The sequence below is a fragment of the Dermacentor variabilis genome, chromosome 6 (genome assembly GCF_050947875.1).
Source record: "Dermacentor variabilis isolate Ectoservices chromosome 6, ASM5094787v1, whole genome shotgun sequence".
NCBI lineage: Eukaryota > Metazoa > Arthropoda > Arachnida > Ixodida > Ixodidae > Dermacentor > Dermacentor variabilis.
In genome coordinates this window covers 187752151-187772486 of record NC_134573.1, presented here as the reverse complement: position 1 = coordinate 187772486, position 20336 = coordinate 187752151, and the positions used below count along the sequence as shown (strand labels likewise).

The 20336-nt window shown below is 48.2% G+C and overlaps 2 protein-coding genes across 5 annotated transcripts in view; one reads left to right on the top strand and one right to left on the bottom strand.

The window, feature by feature from the left end:
* The window catches only part of LOC142585966 (uncharacterized), a 219347-nt gene that overhangs the window by 190985 nt on the left and 8026 nt on the right, over positions 1 to 20336 (top strand). The window lies entirely within an intron of this gene.
* The window catches only part of LOC142585965 (uncharacterized), a 67183-nt gene continuing 49269 nt past the window's right edge, over positions 2423 to 20336 (bottom strand). For all 4 annotated transcript variants that reach the window (XM_075697103.1, XM_075697102.1, XM_075697104.1 and 1 more), the window contains 6 exons: positions 15965 to 20218; positions 14848 to 15056; positions 5916 to 6099; positions 5148 to 5243; positions 3129 to 3239; positions 2423 to 2621 (listed from right to left, as the gene is read on the bottom strand). In XM_075697103.1, the coding sequence (XP_075553218.1) occupies positions 2533 to 2621; positions 3129 to 3239; positions 5148 to 5243; positions 5916 to 6099; positions 14848 to 15056; positions 15965 to 20218 (4943 nt within the window). In that variant the 3' untranslated portion in view covers positions 2423 to 2532. The remainder of the gene's footprint in view (positions 2622 to 3128; positions 3240 to 5147; positions 5244 to 5915; positions 6100 to 14847; positions 15057 to 15964; positions 20219 to 20336) is intronic.

The window sequence follows — 20336 nt, the reverse complement described above, 5'->3', positions numbered from 1 at the left end:
ATATATTGCAACGTGTGCGTTGGATCTGCATATATATATAGAAAAAATATATATTTATTGAATACAAGCAGCACCACAAACTGAGAGAGCCGTAAATTTATGTTTAATTAGGTTCATTAAAAATTACGCTAAGCTTTGGGAGGCATACTACCACTGAATTCTATAAATCCAAGTGCAATTTTTTTGTCTCTGCTGATGTTTGAGACTTATAAGTCTGAAACCGCGTTTCTAGACGCAATATAAATGAAGTGATAATTTTATTGCTTGTTAAGCTTTTTTTGTGTGTGGGAGTCCGTTTCATGTTTTCTCATGGTTTTCGGGTGAAAGAACTTCCTGCGTCTTTTATAACATGTTACAAACGACGTCGTGAAATGTATCTGATGTCGTGATCAGTATTTTATTTCTACTATGCGACGGAGTATAAGAGTACACACCTGCGACCTTGGTGCGCTTTCCGCGCGTCCTTGAAGCGCAAGCTTTTCAAGACGCGCCATTAGCTATGTTCACGGCTTGCCTCGTGAGTTGGAAGAGTTAGACTTCGGCGAAGCTTTAGCCATGCTATTTCCAGCGAGGAGGAAGACCACCATGACACCTGTGCACCTTGGCTTGCAACAGGCTTTGTTCACTCAGATAACAATGCGCAATCCCACCCTTCTGGCAGGCCCTCGTAACAGGCTTGGGAAACTCGGCTACAGCTTTTACGTACAGGACAGTGTCATTTCACGATTGGTGCTGCGTCTGTTCCATATGCGAATGCTTCTTCTAAATTCTGAACAAAACGAAATTATTTCTGTCTGCCCGTTTTGATTAACGGGATGGTGCAGACACGGCATAGTTCTGGCGTATACTGAGCTTATGCTCGAACATCAACTGGCCGTAAGCTCAAATTTGAAGTGCAACAAAAAAGTTCGAGCGCCTCTTCTTCTTATAGCACGCTACAGGGCAAATAAAACAAAGAAGGTCGCCAAACAATTACGCATCGTCTTCATTTGACAGGCTGAAGCAAGATGGGAAATATGCATGTCTCAGGCCATATACATATGTGTCGTCGCACATCAAAGTCACTAATAACTATCCTATAACACCAGCAAAAATTGAAGACAACAAAACCAGGAGAAACGGACTAGCTTTCTTTAAACAAGTTCTATCAATTCTTGGAAAAGGTACTTTTTTTTCCTTCGTGTTTATTAAGGGAAAATGAGACAGACATAGGTGCCTTGTACCCGGATTACCGCTTGCGTCATTGGAAGAATGTGTATGGTAAGCACATAGAGAACGGCGCTCTTATGACTCGAACAATGAAGCGCGCATGATAACGGGGGCAAAAGTTAAAGAGAATAGAAACACCGCAATCGAGGATTGAACAAACGCACTCACGTCATTCATGATGTCAAATGTGCTCAGTGCAGCAGATGGTTTCGACAGAGTTGTCACTTCCGTCATGCTATCACTCTCGCTCAAAACGCGCTTGCTGGATTGGAAAAATCGTGAACGATGCCACCACTTCGGAAGCACAATGGACGTATTCGCCGGCGCCATCGTTTTGATGGTTGTTTAATAGATCCGCGGCACACTGAACATGAATGCTATGGGGGACTCTCATTTTTATCATATTTCATTAAAAAAAAACTTTTTTTTTTGGGGGGGGGGGCAAGGTTAACGTCCTGAAACTGCACGATGAGATATTTGGGACGCCGTAAGAAGGAGGGATTAATTTGCGACCACAGCGCTATGTTTAGGTACAGGAAGGCCAGGCTCCGAGCCATGCGAGCCACTGCCGTTGGATCCCGACGGCCGCTGCGCGACTGACTCGAGCGCTTACCGCGTCCTGCGGCGTCAGAGCTGCGCAGACACTCGTGCCGCTTCGGCGCAGTGGAAGTGCGACTGTTTTCCTTTAGCATCACCACCGCGTACCACAAGAACTTCTGTCGCTCCTGTTGACGCAAAAGCTAGTGTTACTTCAACTTGACTGCACTCAGCATGAATTCAGTAGCGTCAACGCACTGGACCTGGGTGCTTTTGTAGTTGTTTGTAACTTATTTTTAATAGGTAAGGCCCACAGGTCCTCCTTATTACGGATAAATATTTGGACGTACTTTAATTTTGTGTTATTTGGAAGACTGCATTCAACTATGAATACTCATGAAGTCGGAAGTTTTTTACTAAGTATGGCGCATTTTTTAGTGGTCCGCTAGGCAAAGTATAAATAAATAAATAAATAAATAAATAAATAAATAAATAAATAAATAAATAAATAAATAATAATTTGTTGTTGCAGTATTTGCGTGATGCGGGCCTCCCGTGCTTACGCATACAATTTCATTCCCACAATGTCATCGTGGCAACTCACGGGAAGAAAAAAATCGTTCGTAAACGCCCGACACGGAGAGCAAGTGATCATTGAGAACACATGAGTCGTGGAGAGTGGCTGACACATGCGACGACACACAATTTATTCAACATTTTAACAACAGAGTTGAGAGAGAAAGCTTTACACAGAAACATGTGTCGCCCTAAGGTGAAGTGATGTGCCTAGAGGAAATGGTCAATCACGTGGATGACACCATTCGACGCGACGTTGTCCGGATTGTTGACCTTGACCCCGTTCACTGTGATACACTCTGAAAAGGTAGAAAGAAGAAATAATGATTGATTTTCTATCTCTACTAAAGGGAGGGCAACGATGTTACTGGATTATGAGGATTTTTCTATTTGATTCTCGTAAGTAAATTACCAGGACTGATCATAATCAAGGACTTCACTCAAGGGCAAAGCAGATAGTTCAGAATAGAGCTGTTATCCAGGCATCTTTGAATACCGAGGTCTGTCTCTAAATAGTAGCTTTATGTGTATCATGATTAGTGAACATTGACAGATTCGAAATTTGAAATGCGAATCTAGTAGCTTGGTCCTTACTCGTCTCTTTCAAATGCGGTTTACGTAAATCATTCTACACAAAGCTGGCTTCGCAGTTAGGTCATTCCTTTTCTGGAACGCGGTGGCTACAGAGGAAGAACTCAAGCAAGCAGGTCTAAAGGCAAAGTTTTAAGAACTCAACTCAGGCGCCCTTACGATAACAAAGGAGAAAGTGTACAACAAATGAGAGTGGCGTGGGTGAGAACAAGTACCTGGGATGATGCTCATCCTGAGCTCGAGGCCTCCGACCGTCTTGAGGACCTGGTTTTCCTGGACCCCGGCACTGTACACGCTTCCCAGCACAATGTGTCGGAGTAGCAGGGCTGCGAGTTGGAGCATTGCCAAACGTCTGGTACTGCAATCGCACTGTTCGAAACGTCATTTTCATTTTCAACACTTTCTACATTCTTCGATGCCTGTCAGATGTGCTTCGGTAGGATGAGCCTGTGCTGCAAGGGATTGCCACTAAAGCCGAGTAGAATGGTCAAATAGCGCGATAGCAAGAAAATTGAACTAGAACTTCTGCTACTTTCTTCAACCATGTCGTAAAGCGTACAAATTCGCGGTCCACATTTCTCTTATTTGGTGATGATCAGGATGAAGAACGAATGCCTTTTTAAAACGAAGTTTTGTTTTCCTGATTACGCTGTGTTTGGCCTCCGTCTCGCAAGGGTTGTAATCTGGCTAGCAACGTCAACCTTGGACGCACTGCAGTTAAAAGCATGAGTGGGCCGATGCTGACAATGTTACAAAACAGTCGTTTAGGCGCAGCATGTGCATCCAGTTAGTTTGCCTCTTTCTCCGCATTTGGCGTTTGAGCCTCGCTGAGTGCACGCAGCAGCCATGGGGCGGTCGCGTAATACTTGAGTTGCGGTACAGGCATTGGTGTGGAGAGAGAGAAACGACGTCGTAGCGCGTTTGCCCGAACAACACTGTGACGTTAGGGTTGAGGATTCTGGAGAGGAAGAACTTGCGTAGTGTGTCTGGTTTATGTAAACGTCACAAATGATGTCACGTGGTTCAGTGCGACTGTTCGCTTTGTAAACAAAATTTGTTGCCTGTAACTAAACGTTTTAGTCTAGAATCCCTACTAGCCAATGGCCATGAGTCTAACCAATGTTTGCCTATATTAAGGGGTTTGCAATCGAAGGAATCTAACAAAGACAAAAACAAAGAGAAAGAGAGACCTCGAATAACGTTTACGAGCATGTAGAATGGGAGCAGTTGGTCATGTCTTTGCAATGGATGTAGGCACGTTATGTACGTCAAGTGTTACATTTCGTACTCTTCGGCACACACACCCCTGCATGAAATTCTACCTATACTGCGAGACAAAAAGCATTTCCGTATCGAGAGTATTATGAGAGCTGTTGTGGGCACGAACATGTCAAGCAGTGACGGTCATTCATTTCGTTCGAGATATCCAGAAGTCATCCCAATTCATTGTCTTGCACTGATTTCACAAGCAATGTCATCACATGGAAGACATTAACATCGCATCACATCCCAGTACTTTCACTCCCATTCCCTCTTCCCCAGTACAGAATAGCATACTAGAGCGCACTAGCTCAGGTCGACCTCTCTGTCTTTCCTATCAACACAATCTATCTTCTTCTGCTTACACTAATGTGACATCACATAACGTTAACACATTTATCATTAACACGAACATTACGTCTAGAAACCTTCGCGTCCACACACTCTCACCGTACGTGGAATCAAAATGATATTTTTATTTATTTATTTATTTACAACTACCTCACAGGCCTTCGAGAATGCATTGTGTAAGGGAGGAAATACGTTAGCATATTCGTAAAGAAGTAGGAAGAAAAAAAATCATTCAGTACAATAAAAGGAATATTGGCCCAACGTAGCAATATGGAACATTAATGCGGTATTGGCAAATACAATATCAAGAGCAATAAAATTAACAACAGTAAATACAATAACATCATGAAGGTTTTGCCTGCATAGAGTAGTAAATGTAAAAAGATCACTAAAATTCTTTCATTAGCTTGTAGAGAAATGCAGGAAAGTAAAGAGAAGGAGGCAGGACGTGTTAGACGGTTGAAACGGCATATTGATGGATTAGAAAATTTCGCTATACTTTGCGAATGCAAATAAGGGAGTGGATGGATAGGCCTAACGCTACCGGTCATTACTGCGAATGGGCGGCGCAATCAGCGACACATGTCACAGCGTTAAAAGTGAGACGGGCTGGGTGCACGTACCTTTGAGCGCCTCCCTGTCGCGCAGCACGTTTTCCATGCCGACGGCGTTCTTAAAAGCCTGATCGCTGGGCGCAAAAATTGTGTATGGTCCGACGCCTGCGAAAAGAGAAAAAAAACGACAGGTTGCCAGATTAAATGCCTGCAATGAAATATTCTGCACAGCAGACGCAAGCTTGCTACTTTACGCAGACTTCATCGCAAATGTGAAGGCGTCAAAGTGTATACTGCATAGTTACATCATACTCGCAAATATCAACAACGGAGGAGAATGCCTGAAACACACAGGAGGGACGCCGTTTCTTTTGTGTCCTACATGACTTTGTTACCAATGGTAGTGTTTCAGCTGCGAAATGATAAAGTTGCCCAGGCCCTGATTTCCCAGTGATGGTCGACACCATGGTCGACGCCTGCGGTATCGACTGATATGACGAACGTTTTCATTAAGGTGAACAGAAGTGACGACAGATGGCACTGCTGACTTAGCGTCCTGATGATACAAAATTAGTTATGCATAGCAAGCTTTTGAAGGGAAGTCTCTGTTGTTCTTATTGTGTTCTTGCTTTAAGTTTGGTTTCCTTAGCTAAGGTTCCTGTCTGGTAGCGGGCTGGTAAGTAACCTGGAAGGCTGCGAGATATTGAAGTACACTGCGCTATAAGAACATGTATAAATTTGCAGATACACGTGGACTGTTTCAATTACTTTTGTGACTCGACAGGCCAACATAAACTTAATTGCAGGCATCAGTGAATTAGAAAAGTTCCCACTTACCAGAAAGGTACTCCTCGAGTCCGGCAAACTTAATGGCCTCGTCCAGCTTCGGGAGCAGAATGGACTGGTGAATAACGTCCAAAATGCTGCCTCCTGGCCGGTGAAGAACACGGTCTACGGTGTAGAACACGAAGTTGCCTTGCTGCTTTTTCGGCCCAATGACGCCACCAGAAGCGGTTACAACCTGTAGTGGAAGTAAATGATTGGTTGTACGCTGGAAGTAACAACCTTTACGGTCCATCACCACTGTTTCTAAACATATTGAGAGAAGACAGTTGGGCCAGTTGGTGCTTATTACAGACTTGAGACATCGTTCACTAGCGCGAAAAATACATCGAACGACAGAAAGAATCACACGGGAGAGAACGCTAGACTTCAACTAAGAGTTGAAGTCTCGCGTTCTGTCCCGTGTGATTCTTTCTTTCGTCCGATGTCTTTATCGTGCTAGTGAACGATGTCTCAAGTCTGTTCTAAGCAGTAACGATAGACAATAAACGTTTCGAAGACGCCAATTTAAGGGTCTGAAAGAAAGTCGCAATTCTGCCCGAAAGGCGAAGCATTGATAGCGATAGCAACGTAGTAGACAACTCCCAAAGTTCAGAATTTTATCGGCCCTATACATTGCAGTAAAGGATAATTAATTAATAAATAAGCATGATGTCACACACGGAGGCGTATATGAGCACGTAACACTCAATGACCACGAAAACTCGATCGCTGTCACAACGCTGGCGTGATGAACAGCGTCGGCAGCGAGAAGCGAACGCTCTCTGCTGCCTCTCGCGTCGACGCATGACCGAATTGCGTGATTACGCGACCTCCAACCCTAGGCGCGCGGAAAGCTGGCGCCCATGAAGCCACGAGCCATTTCGGCCCGCCTGTCTGTGCACCCGCCGCAGATTAGCTGCAACATAGGGCGCGCGAGCCGCGTATGCGCTAAAGTCGCTATACGCCCAGCCGCAGCACGCTCTCGAACATGTCACCGCTCGCTTAACCCCCTTTCCACGCACTTCATCACGTTTCTTCAAATATTGGGCGCACGGGAGAACGGCGGGCATCAAGCCACCATGTCTCCTATTTATGTTGACAAATGGGCGACATAACATGGCCACTGCCACTGGAGGAGCGAGCAATGGCTTTAACTGTAAAGTTTAGCCTTGTGGCAATTACGCATATTTTGCGGTGCACTTTATCTTGTTCCGGTTCTTTCTCGGCACACCCTCGCAGGCTTTCCCTCACACCTCCAAAGTACAGCGCGCGGGATTAGGTTTATCGCACTTGTACGTTAAACGTAACATCAATGCGATGGCGGAAATTTGCGGGTCGTGTCCATATTATTGCTAAAGCAATAAAAAGCCTTGGTTGCGTTTAATCTGTGCCCTGTGAAGCGGGTTCGTTTCCCACTGCAGCGCCAAGCACAGGCTTATTAATCCACACCGGGTCGTCTTCTTTTGATGACAGCTGGCATATCGATCAAATTCAGCGCTTCAATAGCCCGAACAGCTCCCACAAAATAAAGAGAAGGAATGTCTCTCAGGATAGTATGAACAACCATTCGTCTAGTAAAGAAAGTGAATCAGCTTAGGCACATGGCATTAAGGAATGACGAGATGCCGAAATTCATGGATATAGGGAGAGAGAAAGAGAGAGAAAGAGAGCAATAACATTATCCCCAAACGAACTAAGGCCCCAGTCCGGGCCTTCTGGTAGGCTCATGCCTCCTAGCCCAGCACATTCTTGACGAGCTGCACCGGAAGCGGCCATCATAATTTTTCGAACTTTCGTAGGGGAGTGGTCCACTCTTTCCAGCTACTCTGACAGTAGTCTATTTGTTGTTTTGAAAGTATTGTTTTTCTGAAGGTGGAGTTCGTGGGGCACTCCCACAAGCTGTGCTCATTTGATGGATCGTCCTCGCAGTGCCTACAGGTGGGAAAGTCTGGGTCCGTCTTAATATAATGCACATAGTACGGTGTAAGTAATTTGTGTGTGTGTGTGTGTGTGTGTGTGTGTGTGTGTGTGCGTGTGTGCGCGTGTGTGTGTTTGTGTGCGTGCGTGCGTTCTTTTTTGCGCTGCATCTTCGGCTCTCTCATGTTCCTCACAATTCTTGATGGTCTGAAATGCATTGCATACGTACGTCTAGAAGGGGGTGAGCATGCGTGTACATGCGAAGCTTTGTGCGTATGTGTAGAGGCAGGTCCTCATTTTGAATGTCTCTGCAAGCGCCTTGGCGGTCTGTTCGGATCATAATCGTGTCAAATGTATGTGCCATTTCCGTTATGGTCAGCATTGTCGCCAGCGATTCCGCATTTTGAGGCGTTGGGACTCTCAAGTAACTTTTAAGAAGCGTCGAGTCGTGACCCGCTACCACTGCTTTGCTGCTTAGAACTGAGGTGAAACAGCGCGAAAAAGACGAGGACACAAGGAAACAAATACCACAGACAAGCGCTGTATGCTCCACAGCGCTTGTCTGTGGTATTTGTTTCCTTGTGTACTCGTCTTCTTCGCGCTGTTTCACCTCAGTTCTAAGTATGAACCAACTAGCCCTCATCAAGATCTTACTAATGCTTTGCTGCCTTCGGTGTTATGACTGGCATCTGCGTAGTATGTTTTCATCGTCTGTCTGCTCCATCACATTTATTTTTGATCACCACGTTCGTTTCTTTTCCGGTTGAACCCACCGTGGTGGCTCAGTGAATGTGGTGTTAGGCTGCTGAGCACGAGGTCGCGGGATCGAATCCCGGCCACGGCAGCCGCATTTCGATGGGAGCGAAATGCGAAAACACCCGTGTACTTAGGTTTAGGTGCACGTTAAAGAACCCCAGGTGGTCGAAATTTCCGGAGTCCTCCATTACGGCGTGCCTCATAATTAAGAAAGCGGTTTTGGCACGTAAAACCCCATAATTATTTTTTCCGGTTGCCTGTTTTTCGGAATGGGGTCTACTCTTATATTTGGCAAATGATACGACGGTGGTATTGTCGGCGGAAGTGGGGGTAACTTTGCAGTTTCGTGTCCCAGCCTGTTTAGTATTCGTTGACTGCGATGAGATGACCGAAGTCTCTGCATTTGTGCTTGATTGTCCATGTCTATTTTGTCTTATAGTGAGTTAAAAAGGCGGGTTGTTTGAATTTTATGGTTTGGTGCGAACTTAAGAACTCGCACGGCAAGTCTAGCACACTTTCTAATTATGATGTTTATCTTCTAGTGTTGCGTGTTGATTACCTTAGCGTATGGTACATAGTACATATTCCTGGAAGAGATAAGGGCTTCTATAACCTTACGTAGTTAGTGCACTTTCATTCCTCTTTTTTGTCCATTTATTCTACGCATCATTGCAGGGATCTGTTCAAATTGTACGGTTAACTTCTGCACCAATGTCGTTGCTTTACCATTTCCTCGCAGAAAGAAACTGCCGATTTTTATGGTACTTTTTTGGGGTAAAAGTGCACATGTCATTCGGAGTTTTATTATGTTCTTATATTTTTCACTTCACTTGCTTACATCTGAACTACACAGAGTCGATATATTCTACCCAAGTATCTATGTCGCCCCCTGGGTCTCTCTATAATAGTTGAGCTGAATTCACTCCGAAACGGCTGACTGGCGATCTCTGGAAATGACAGTTGCCATTGCGTGAAGGTAATTGGGCTGCCGCTTCTTCTGATAAAGTACCGCCTTTACCGTCTAGGATTGACTCACGGCCGATGCCACGCGCGGAATTTCTTCGTTAAACAATATTTTACAATCCGCTTTAAAATAATAATGAATAGAAACAGGTATCTTATGAAGTTATGATAGTTTTGTATGCTCCATAAATTTGTGTATGATATGCTTTGCATAGCAGTTGTATGTAAAAGCTAATTCGCTTGTGATGTAATATCGTTTGAGGGCCTGTGTAGCTATAAACAATAGTGTGACGTTTGAATTTTTCTTACCAGGAAAGCTTAATCGTTTTTAACGAGAACATTGTTGTGAGAACGCATCTCTTTGTGTGGTGGTCAGCTGCGTGCATATGGCTTCTTATTTACTTTTTTTGTTGGTTCTTTTCTATTTATATTTACTCCGTTGTTGTTGCGATAGCAATTATATGGGCACTCGAGGCGCGTTTGCTCCGTCACCATTGTGCTGTTATAGCATTAAAGGCGCATGCGTAGTAGTTTTAAAGGGAGACTGAAGGCAAATATTAAGCCAAGCTAAAGTGATAGACTAGTGCTCGAGAATCTCTAAGGCGTCAATATTATAGCGAACAGAGCCTTAATAATCGAGAAATTGAAGAAGATGCAGGACATGGATAGACTCCCCCGCGACATTCAAGCCCTTGCTCGATGACGAAAGCACTCCTCAGTTAAATTCTGTCACTAGTACTCAGCCATTCGCTGCAAAAGAGCATGCTTGTATTGTATTATAAGACGAAATAAAATGCTACTTGTCCAGTTCCATTTCATATTTTTAGAAAAAAGCTCCTTGAAGTTACCTTTGACAACGACGCGGGCGGTCGAAAGGTTTCATTTCGCTCGACTCCACGCAGCCTACGCTTTCGCGTTTCACTAGCTTCGCTATCGCCTAGTGCTGCGCTGGTTTTTCTGGTTCGCAAAACTCGCACAAAATGCAAGTAACGGAGAATCCAACTTCAATGTGATGTCGCGGGATGCCCGAACGGTCTAACGAGACGTTCATTTGAGGGATTGCCAGCCGTTTGTGCGCAGGCGCGAGTAAGAGCGGGCGCGAGAGAGGAAATCTGGGGGCTTTTGCTCCTTGAATATATGACTCTGCCTAGGCACTACGGAGGAGGTTTCTTAGCGCGAACGGTCTACGCCACTTGACCAAAAAGCATCGGCATCGGCGAGTGCACCACTCGAATGGATGGATGTTATGAGCGTCCCCTTTGGAAGGGGGCGGTGCGTTGTGCCACCCAGCTCTTGCTATTATACTGCCTAATGTCCCACCTAGGTTGAAAAAGAAAAAAAAAAGAAAAAGAACCGCACGATGAATTCCCTAAACCAAATTTTCTGACCCCCTATTGTGAACTTTGTTTTTCTACTTCTCCGTTTTTTTTTTGTCGTTGCCCTACTTTTATTCCACCAATCTTCCGATCGCCTAATCTCTATTGCGGACATGTTTACTTTCCCCCTGCTCTTGCTGAACCCAAGGGCTTCAAGGAGGCCAGTGGTGCCTAAATATACCGCTGGGCAGATATTTTCACATTCTAATAAAACGTGGTCCATCGTTTCCCTCTATAGATTTACCGCAGCAAGCACATGGTTCTTCCTTCTTATATCTCGCTTTATAGGCGCGTTCTATAAGGCATCCTGATCTCGCTTGGAAAAGTAATGAGCTTCCCTTTGAGTCATCACTCGGTCTTGGCTCGGTAGCTACGTCTGTCGGGCGGAGTTTTACTCACCGACGGTAGCAAATGGTGGTGATGGCAAGGTAAATATACCTGGTAGCGAAGCTTTCATAGGAGCCCATACGTTCAAAACATGGCGGTCCATCGGCGGTTCATGGGGCTTAGCGCCATCTGTATGTGGTGGGAACACTTCCGGCGGACGAAAAAATAATGTGACGCCATGTCCGTTAAAAGCAGAAGTGACGTCATTTTGTTTTCGCAGGCGCGAAATTTGTTTTGTTGTCCTTCCTTTGGAGCTATATATTCAAATGCCCCGCCATTCGACTTGATGGGCGTTTCGAGCTTTCAGCGTGGAAAGCGATGCAGGAAGAGGCCAGCCGTACGGTTGTCGAAATCGCATCCCTGCACAGAGCATACTTTCTTTGGAGGCCGACGAAAGCTTTAGGTGTATAGTGTTGATCCTATTGTCGGATGCCAAGCCCGTCGGCCAGCGCAGTCTCACGAAAACAACTACACAATTATCTGGCGGTCGTAACTCACTCCTTTTAACTGAACAGATTAAGAAGCGATGAAGCTACCCACGTCACCAAATTCAGACAAACTTCGACAAGCAAGAAAGCACAAACTGTGAGGGGGGCGTATTTCAACAGGTGAACTTTACGAGTGCGCCTTTCTGCCCATTTCAAGACGTGCATTGCATTGCGAGTGATAGTGGCGTCAACGCCCCCTGTAGCGATGGGCGCTGAAAAGAAATGCATTTATTAATAATATTAAAATTAAACTTGTATTTTCTTAACTCGTCACGAATATATAAAAATGACTAGGAATTTTATTTTCGTTGAATGAATCTAACTGTGTCTCGTTTGAATTAAAAAACGCGTTTTTCTTTCCCAATGTTTGTTCCCTCCAAACATAGTCGCGCTTCAATCGCTGCTCCCATAACCCCTCATGCTGATGTCGGTGACAATCTGTACTGAACCGCTTTTCGCCCGAAGCTTCGCGACCTATTTGAATCGACCTTGGTGATGGCGTGTGAAACGTCACCGCTCCTCCTGTTGGGCGGCGGGAGATTTGAATTTCGAAAAAAAGCATTCAGACCCTTCAGATGCAATTTTATCGTAAACTAAGTCATTTCAAGCGTTGCGAGGATTCTGAAATGGTATTTAAACAGTCCACGTCGACTTAGTAGTTGCTTCTGGTGTCCCTTTAAGACCTCCAGAGACGCATAGTGAGTTTGGCTACAAATATGATTAATCCGAGCGGACGCACTTTCACGCTCAGTCAGCACTGTCGGAACAAGGGCAGCGTTCAGGATTCCGCTGTTGGCATGAGCGTTTCGCGCGCACAGATTAGCATTCCTCCTAAAGAGGTGTTTGCACAGAGTACCGTTGTGTTGCTATGGTAGGAGGGTAACGAACATTAAACGTCAAGCAAAATATAATACTTTCATTCGGCGCTGACAAACGCCAGCGCTGTCCTATCGGTATCATATCGCGCACCTTCGAGGTGCGACACCTGTAACGTCGCTGCCGGCGTTCCTCATTGCGCTAATAGAGTGACACGACTATTGGCCTGGAGCTCCACCACTGGAAAAGCTGGCGCCACCGTCGGCGTGACGTGCTAGGAGGGATCACGTGGACATAGCGGACGCGTCGGCTGCTTCGGGAGCGCCGAAGCGAGCTGAAAACAAGTTTAAATTCCCTAGTACGCTGCGGTCCTCATTTAGTGGCGAGATATTCCCGCTTCGAGTGTCTCCTTTACAACGCTGGAAAGCACTACAGTAGGTAGTGGCTGCCTTTGAAGGCGCGCAACATGGTAGGCATACTGCTCGGTGCCGCAGTGCCGGACGTACGCAACGGAGCCCGGTGTCAGCCTTATTCACACGTAGCCGCTGGATAAGAAGCTGCGTGAAGCTTGGCTAGCGAAACATAAAACCGGCAAATAGTAATCGGCTACAACTCGGGTATGCAGCAAGCACAGACGCGAGGAAGACTTCTGCTACGGCGCCAGGTCTGCGATGTTCAGAAAACGCGCACTGAGATGCTCGCCCGAATCCGCTGCCCAACTAATGTCATGACGGTTTGGTTTATGAACTTGTCGATGCTATATATACTGACAAGTTCACTGGAGTGGAAAGGGAGCGGTAAGAAGCACATTAAAAAAGCATGGCATATGGTCATGTTTGTGTTTGGAATTCTGTGCACTGGATTACAAAAAAGAAGCAGCGGGAAATCGCACGCTGAAAACACCAATAAACATACAGTGCGACTCAACTCGAGAAATAATATTGAAGCGTCCAAGAATTTAGAAGAAAAAAAAAAGATTGAATCATCATGACGGCACATCACGTTGAAGTCTCTACAATGAAATTATTTTTGAGCAGCTCTGATAGCGCCCACGCAACAATGGTTGCTTGTATACTGTCAAATGCTCATATTCTGCGGCCTAAAGCTCATGGCACGGTGCGAAAGCGCGCACGCGGCGAAAGCAAAACAGTGCGCGGACAAGCATGCAGACGCGCAGTCGGTCGCTGCGAATCTGTGCGACTGCTGCATTGAGGCTTCATTCTATTACGCTGCATTTAGTTATTCAAACACTATAAGAACATATTTCACATAGTTTGTTCTCAGCGTTTACCCACCTTTCACGTAAGAAAGCCGGTTCGGAAGTCTCCATCGCGGCGACCGCGCGCAGTGGCGTTCACTAGTACGTATTCGGTAAAGAGATAGCGTCTGTAAACGAGTCTGTGATTTCAGTTTTGCCAGGATTATTATTTAGACAGTAAAAAACTTCTCTCGTTTCGAAAGTACTTACAGAAATGTCCGGGAGAGCTCGCGCATGGTGTCTTCAGTGAGCGCTGACATCAAAACCTATGAGGAGCGCGCCACGTGATCCCTCATACTACGCCAGCGAGGCGCTTCCGATAGATGGCGACTCCGTAACTCCTCGCCGCCAATACTCGCGGACAACCTTCTCAGGCAATGAAGAGAAAGCTACGGAGGCAAAGCGCGCACAAGTGAGAGCGCTTCTGAAAAGAGTCCAGTGTTTTCATACACGTGAGCTTAAGCTGGGGAAGAGAAAACATAAACGCCTTATTAGGAACAGTTAAATAAGACAGAACACACCACTGGGTGTAAAGGTTGACTTATTTTGCGGCTTCTCCCTTTCGCGCCTGGGCAAAAGCAAAACCGTCGCATGTGACGCTGCGTCGATTCAGCGTCTGTTCCGAGCAACCAAAAGCACTGTCAAACACTGGCGGACTACTTGGCGCCGTAAAACATGAGCAGCAGCCACGCACCCGTAGCTTTCCCTTCATTGCCACAGAAAGTTGTACAGACAGCTGTTCCTGCTGCGCAGCAGCAGTTGTCTCGTGTGCTGCGTCGTGCTATGTAGCCTCGGCGTATTGTTAGAACACCATGCGAGGAGCTCGAGCGCAGCACTAAACATTGCTGTTGCTTTCAATGCATCGCTAGTAATTTTCTGTTTAATTTAATTGAACTGCAACTTGATTTTAGCGTGGATTTATAGTCATTACGATGGTTCAAATAACACACCCATAGACCTAACCTACTCGATAGAAAACTTACCCTTCCATTGAAGTACTTGTTAAATCGCAGCAAGTTTCCTTCATCAAGCGTGGTGTAGGTCCTATCGTTGTCGATGGTGACCTGGCCAGGAACAATGTGGTACAGGACAAGCTGCTTAAGAAGCTGAGTGTCTCCTTCCAGCTTCGAGAGTAGCTGTCCTCGAATCTGAGCGATGGCATCATCACTTGGCACGAAGATCGTGTAGGCAGCTGCAACAGTACAGAAATTTGGTCATGCGGGTAAAATAATCAAATTTGTGGTTACTATACACAAGCAACTAAAATTCAACTTTTCTGCTGTCTGCAGACTTCACTATTAAGAGAGGTCAGCTCGTTGTATTTGTTATCGCTACAAGTGAACGTCAATTCCAAGATACTAGAGGAACATATATGACCTCATATGAGATCTGCGCCGTTTTTTTTTCTCCATGGTTCACAACTCATCACAGTGCAAACGAAGCGAGTACACAATATCTACAAATAGTGCTTTCTGTGCACCTCGTTTTGAGCCATACGTTGCTAGCGCTACGATTTTACGTCACATCCATATCCTACCTGCGACTAACACATGGGAAAGTTCACCGAATCCAGAAGCGGTATGGCAGTGCATCGGTAGAGAAAGGACACAGCTATAAGTAACTGACCATTATATAATGGCTAAATAACCCATTTCTGCCTGATAATGATGTTCGTTTCAGAGGTGAAGCCTCTAGCTTGTGCACCATGAAAACCAAGGGAATATTAAAAAACTGTTATACAAAACTTATACAGCTGATCTAAATTAATTACAGCAAGAAGCTAAAAAATAAAAATAGAGCATCTTGTAGTGTATCATCTTTAATTCGCTTAACAGTTATTGCCAAATATAGAGTGGGAAGAGGAGGAGGACGAGAGAAAGGAAAGGAGATGTGTGTCCTGTTCGCTACCATAAGCTGGGGAATGGGCTAAGAAATGAAAATAAAGAAAAGACAGGGGAGAGGGCAATACAATAATGCTTGATAAAAATGATGTGCTTAAAATACACAAAGAGGCGTCTAAACGCAACGCCTCTGCTAATAACGAGGAACTTCCGCGTTGTTTCTTAAAAGCTTAGATCAATCACAACAATGCGACCCTACCTCCATCACTGATCAGCTGTAGAACACCAGTTTTCTGCAGCCAAGACAGGTATCGTGTAGCCTTAAGCTCCTTCAGCACAAGTGTGAAGTCCAATGGCTTGCCTTGAAGTTGAAGCCCAGTACCAGAAATGCTGTACACAGTGGACGGAATGGCTCCTGTCTTGATTGTTCCGATTGTGTGTGTAAGAACTTGACCAGGAATAACGTATGTGGTAGGAGGTTGAATATGAAGTTCAGTCTTTCCATATGTGACCTGGCCTCCAGGTTGAAGCAAAACAGATGTCTGAGGCTGGCCGATAGTAACCTTAGGGATACCAACCAACCTTCCACCAAACTGGATGCTTGTAACACCAGAGGTGCCAGGTAGAACGCCGCTCGGTGTCAGTGGCAATACAGGAGCAGATGGTTTCTTTTCACCACCAGGCCCTCGTGGCCCACTTGGTGCACCAGGGCCCCTTGGTCGACTTGGTCCGAATGGTCCACTAAGACCTCCTGGTCCCCTTGGTCCACTAGGTCCAAGTGGAATACTAGGACCGAATGGGCCTCCAGGTCCTCTAGGTCCTCCTAGTCCAGATGGTCCAGATGGTCCAGCTGGTCCTCCTGGGCCACTTGGTACACTAGGTCCGAATAGACCTGCAGGACCACTAGGGCCTCCTGGTCCAGATGGCCCACTCAGGAATGGTCCTGCAGGTCCAGTAGGATATGGACCACCTGGTCCTCTTGGCCCACTTGGTCCGGAAGGTCCAGATGGTGCTTTTGGCCCACTAGTACCGAATGGCCCTCCAGGTCCTCTAGGTCCTCCTAGTCCCAAAGGCCCACCTGGTCCAGATGGTCCAGCTGGTCCTCTTGGTCCACTTGGGCCAGATAGCCCACCTGGTCCTCTTGGACCACTAGGTCCAGATAGCCCACTTGGGAATGGTACACTTGGTCCTGCAGGTCCAGTGGGGTATGGACCTCCTGGTCCTCTTGGCCTACTTGGTCCGGATGGTCCAGATGGTCCTCCTGGCCCACTAGGACCGAATGGCCCTCCAGGTCCTCTAGGTCCTCCTAGTCCCGATGGCCCATTTGGCCCAGCTGGTCCTCTTGGTCCACTTGGACCAGATAGCCCACCTGGTCCTCTTGGACTACTAGGTCCAGATGGCCCACTTGGGAATGGTCCACCTGGTCCTGCAGCTCCTGTAGGGTATAGACCACCTGGTCCTCTTGGCCCACTTGGTCCGGATGGTCCAGATGGTGCTCTTGGCCCACTAGGACCAAATGGCCCTCCAGGTCCTCTAGGTCCTCCAAGTCCCGATGGGCCGATTGGTCCAGATGAGCCAGCTGGTCCTCTTGGCCCACCTGGTCCAGATAGCCCACCTGGTCCTCTTGGACCACTAGGTCCAGATGGCCCACTTGGGAATGGCCCACTTGGTCCTGCAGCTCCAGTAGGGTATGGACCACCTGGTCCTCTTGGCCCACTGGGTCCGGATGGTCCAGATGGTGCTTTTGGCCCACTGGGACCGAATGGCCCTCCAGGTCTTCTAGGTCCTCCTAGTCCCGATGGCCCACTTGGTCCAGATGGTCCAGCTGGCCCTCGTGGTCCACTTGGACCAGATGGCCCACCTGGTCCTCTTGGGCCACTTGTCCCACTAGGTCCGGACAGCCCTACAGGACCACTAGGGCCTCCTGGTCCAGATGGCCCACTCGGGAATGGTCCACTTGGTCCTGCAGGTCCAGTGGGATATGGACCACCTGGTCCTCCTGGCCTACTTGGTCCGGTTGGTCCAGATGGTCCTTTCGGCCCGCTAGGACCGAATGGCCCTCCAGGTCCTCCAGGCCCTCCTAGTCCCGATGGCCCACTTGGTCCAGCTGGTCCTCTTGGTCCACTTGGACCAGATGGCCCGCCTGGGCCTCTTGGGCCACTTGGTCCAGATGGGCCACTTGGGAATGGCCCACTTGGTCCTGCAGGTCCAGTAGGGTATGGTCCAGCTGGTCCTCTTGGCCCACTTGGTCCAGATGGTCCTCTTGGCCCACTAGGACCGTATGGCCCTCCAGGTCCTCTCGGTCCACCTTGTCCAGATGGGCCAGGTGGTCCTCTTAGTCCACTAGGTCCTCCTGGTCCAGTTGGTCCACTCGGGAATGGCCCACTTGGTCCTGCAGATCCAGTAGGGTATGGACCACCCGGGCCTTTCGGCCCGCTTGGCCCAGATGGTCCTCTTGGTCCTCCAGCTCCTCCTAGTCCAGATGGCCCACTTGGTCCTGCTGGTCCTCTTGATCCGCTAGGCCCAAATGGCCCTCTGGGTCCACTAGGTCTTCCTGGTCCAGATGGCCCTCCTGGGACTGGTCCACGTGGTCCGGCAGATCCAGTAGGGTATGGACCACTTGGTCCAGATGGCCCTGTTGGTCCCCTCGGCGTACTAGGTCCGAATGGCCCTCCAGGTCCTTTAGGCCCTCCCAGTCTAGATGTCCCACTTGTGAATGGGCTACTTGGCCCTCTTGGCCCACTTGGTCCAGATAGCCCAGCTGGTCCACTTGGACCACTAAGTCCTCCTGGTCCAGATAAGCCACTCGGGAATGGTCCACTTGGTCCTCTTGGTCCGGGTGGCCCAGATGGTCCACCAGGCCCTTTAGGTCCTCCTAGTCCAACCGGTCCGCTGGGGAATCGGCCACTTGGTCCTGCAGGTCCAGTAGGATATGAAGCACTTGGTCCTTTTGGTCCACTCGGTCCAAATGGCCCAGTTGGCCCTCTTGGTCCACTAGGCCCAAATGGTCCAGCTGGTCCTCTTGGCCCACTAGGTCCTCGAGGTCCCCCTGGTCCAGATGGCCCACTTGGGAATGGCCCACTTGGTCCTGCCGGTCCAGCAGGGTATGAACTACTTGGTCCTCTTGGTCCACTAGGTCCTTTAGGCCCGCCTGGTCCAGAAGGACCACTCGGGAATGGTCCACTTGGTCCTGCAGGTCCGGAAGGGTATGGACCACTTGGTCCTCGAGGTCCGGATGGGCCAGATGGTCCTCCTGGCACACTAGGCCCAGATGGTCCACCAGATCCTTTAGGTCCTGTTAGTCCAGCCGGCCCACTGGGGAATCGGCCACTTGGTCCTGCAGGTCCACTAGGTCCAAATGGGCCAGTTGGTCCTCTTGGTCCACTAGGCCCAAATGGCCCAGCTGGTCCTCTTGGCCCACTAGGTCCTTTAGGCCCTCCTGGTCCAGATGGCCCACTTGGGAATGGCCCACTTGGTCCTGCAGGTCCAGCAGGGTATGAAGCACTTGGTCCTCTTGGTCCACTAGGTCCAAATGGGCCAGTTGGTCCTCTTGGTCCACTAGGCCCAGATGGTCCAGCTGGTCCTCTTGGCCCACTAGGTCCTTTAGGCCCTCCTGGTCCAGATGGCCCACTTGGTCCTGCCGGTCCAGCAGGGTATGAACTACTTGGTCCTCTTGGTCCACTAGGCCCAAATGGGCCAGTTGGTCCTCTTGGGCCACTAGGCCCAAATGGCCCAGCTGGTCCTCTTGGCCCACTAGGTCCTTTAGGCCCTCCTGGTCCAGATGGCCCACTTGGGAATGGCCCACTTGGTCCTGCAGGTCCAGCAGGGTATGAACCACTTGGTCCTCTTGGTCCACTAGGTCCAAATGGGCCAGTTGGTCCTCTTGGTCCACTAGGCCCAGATGGTCCAGCTGGTCCTCCTGGCCCACTAGGTCCTTTAGGCCCTCCTGGTCCAGATGGCCCACTTGGGAATGGCCCACTTGGTCCTGCCGGTCCAGCAGGGTATGAACTACTTGGTCCTCTTGGTCCACTAGGCCCAAATGGGCCAGTTGGTCCTCTTGGGCCACTTGGTCCTTTAGGCCCACCTGGTCCAGATAGCCCACTCGGGAATGGTCCACTTGGTCCTGCAGGTCCAGGAGGGTACGGGCCACTTGGTCCTCGAGGTCCGGATGGGCCAGATGGTCCTCCTGGCACACTAGGCCCAGATGGCCCACCAGGTCCTTTAGGTCCTGTTGGTCTAGCCGGCCCACTGGGGAATCGGCCACTTGGTCCTGCAGATCCACTAGGTCCGAATGGTCCAGTTGGTGGTCTTGGTCCACTAGGCCCAAATGGCCCAGCTGGTCCTCTTGGCCCACTAGGTCCTTCAGGCCCTCCTGGTCCAGATGGCCCACTTGGTCCAGATGGCCCTCTTGGACGACTTAATCCACCAGGCCCAAATGGTCCTCCAGGTCCGCCTGGTCCTCCTGGTCCAGATGGCCCACTTGGGAATGGGCCACTGGGTCCCCTTGGTCCACCTTTAATAGAGATATTATATATAGTGAGAAAAATGTCATGTTAGGTATTCTACAGTCTTAGTTGATTCAGACATGTACGATGGAGGTTGAAAAATGTGAAGGATATAAATGTCTTAGG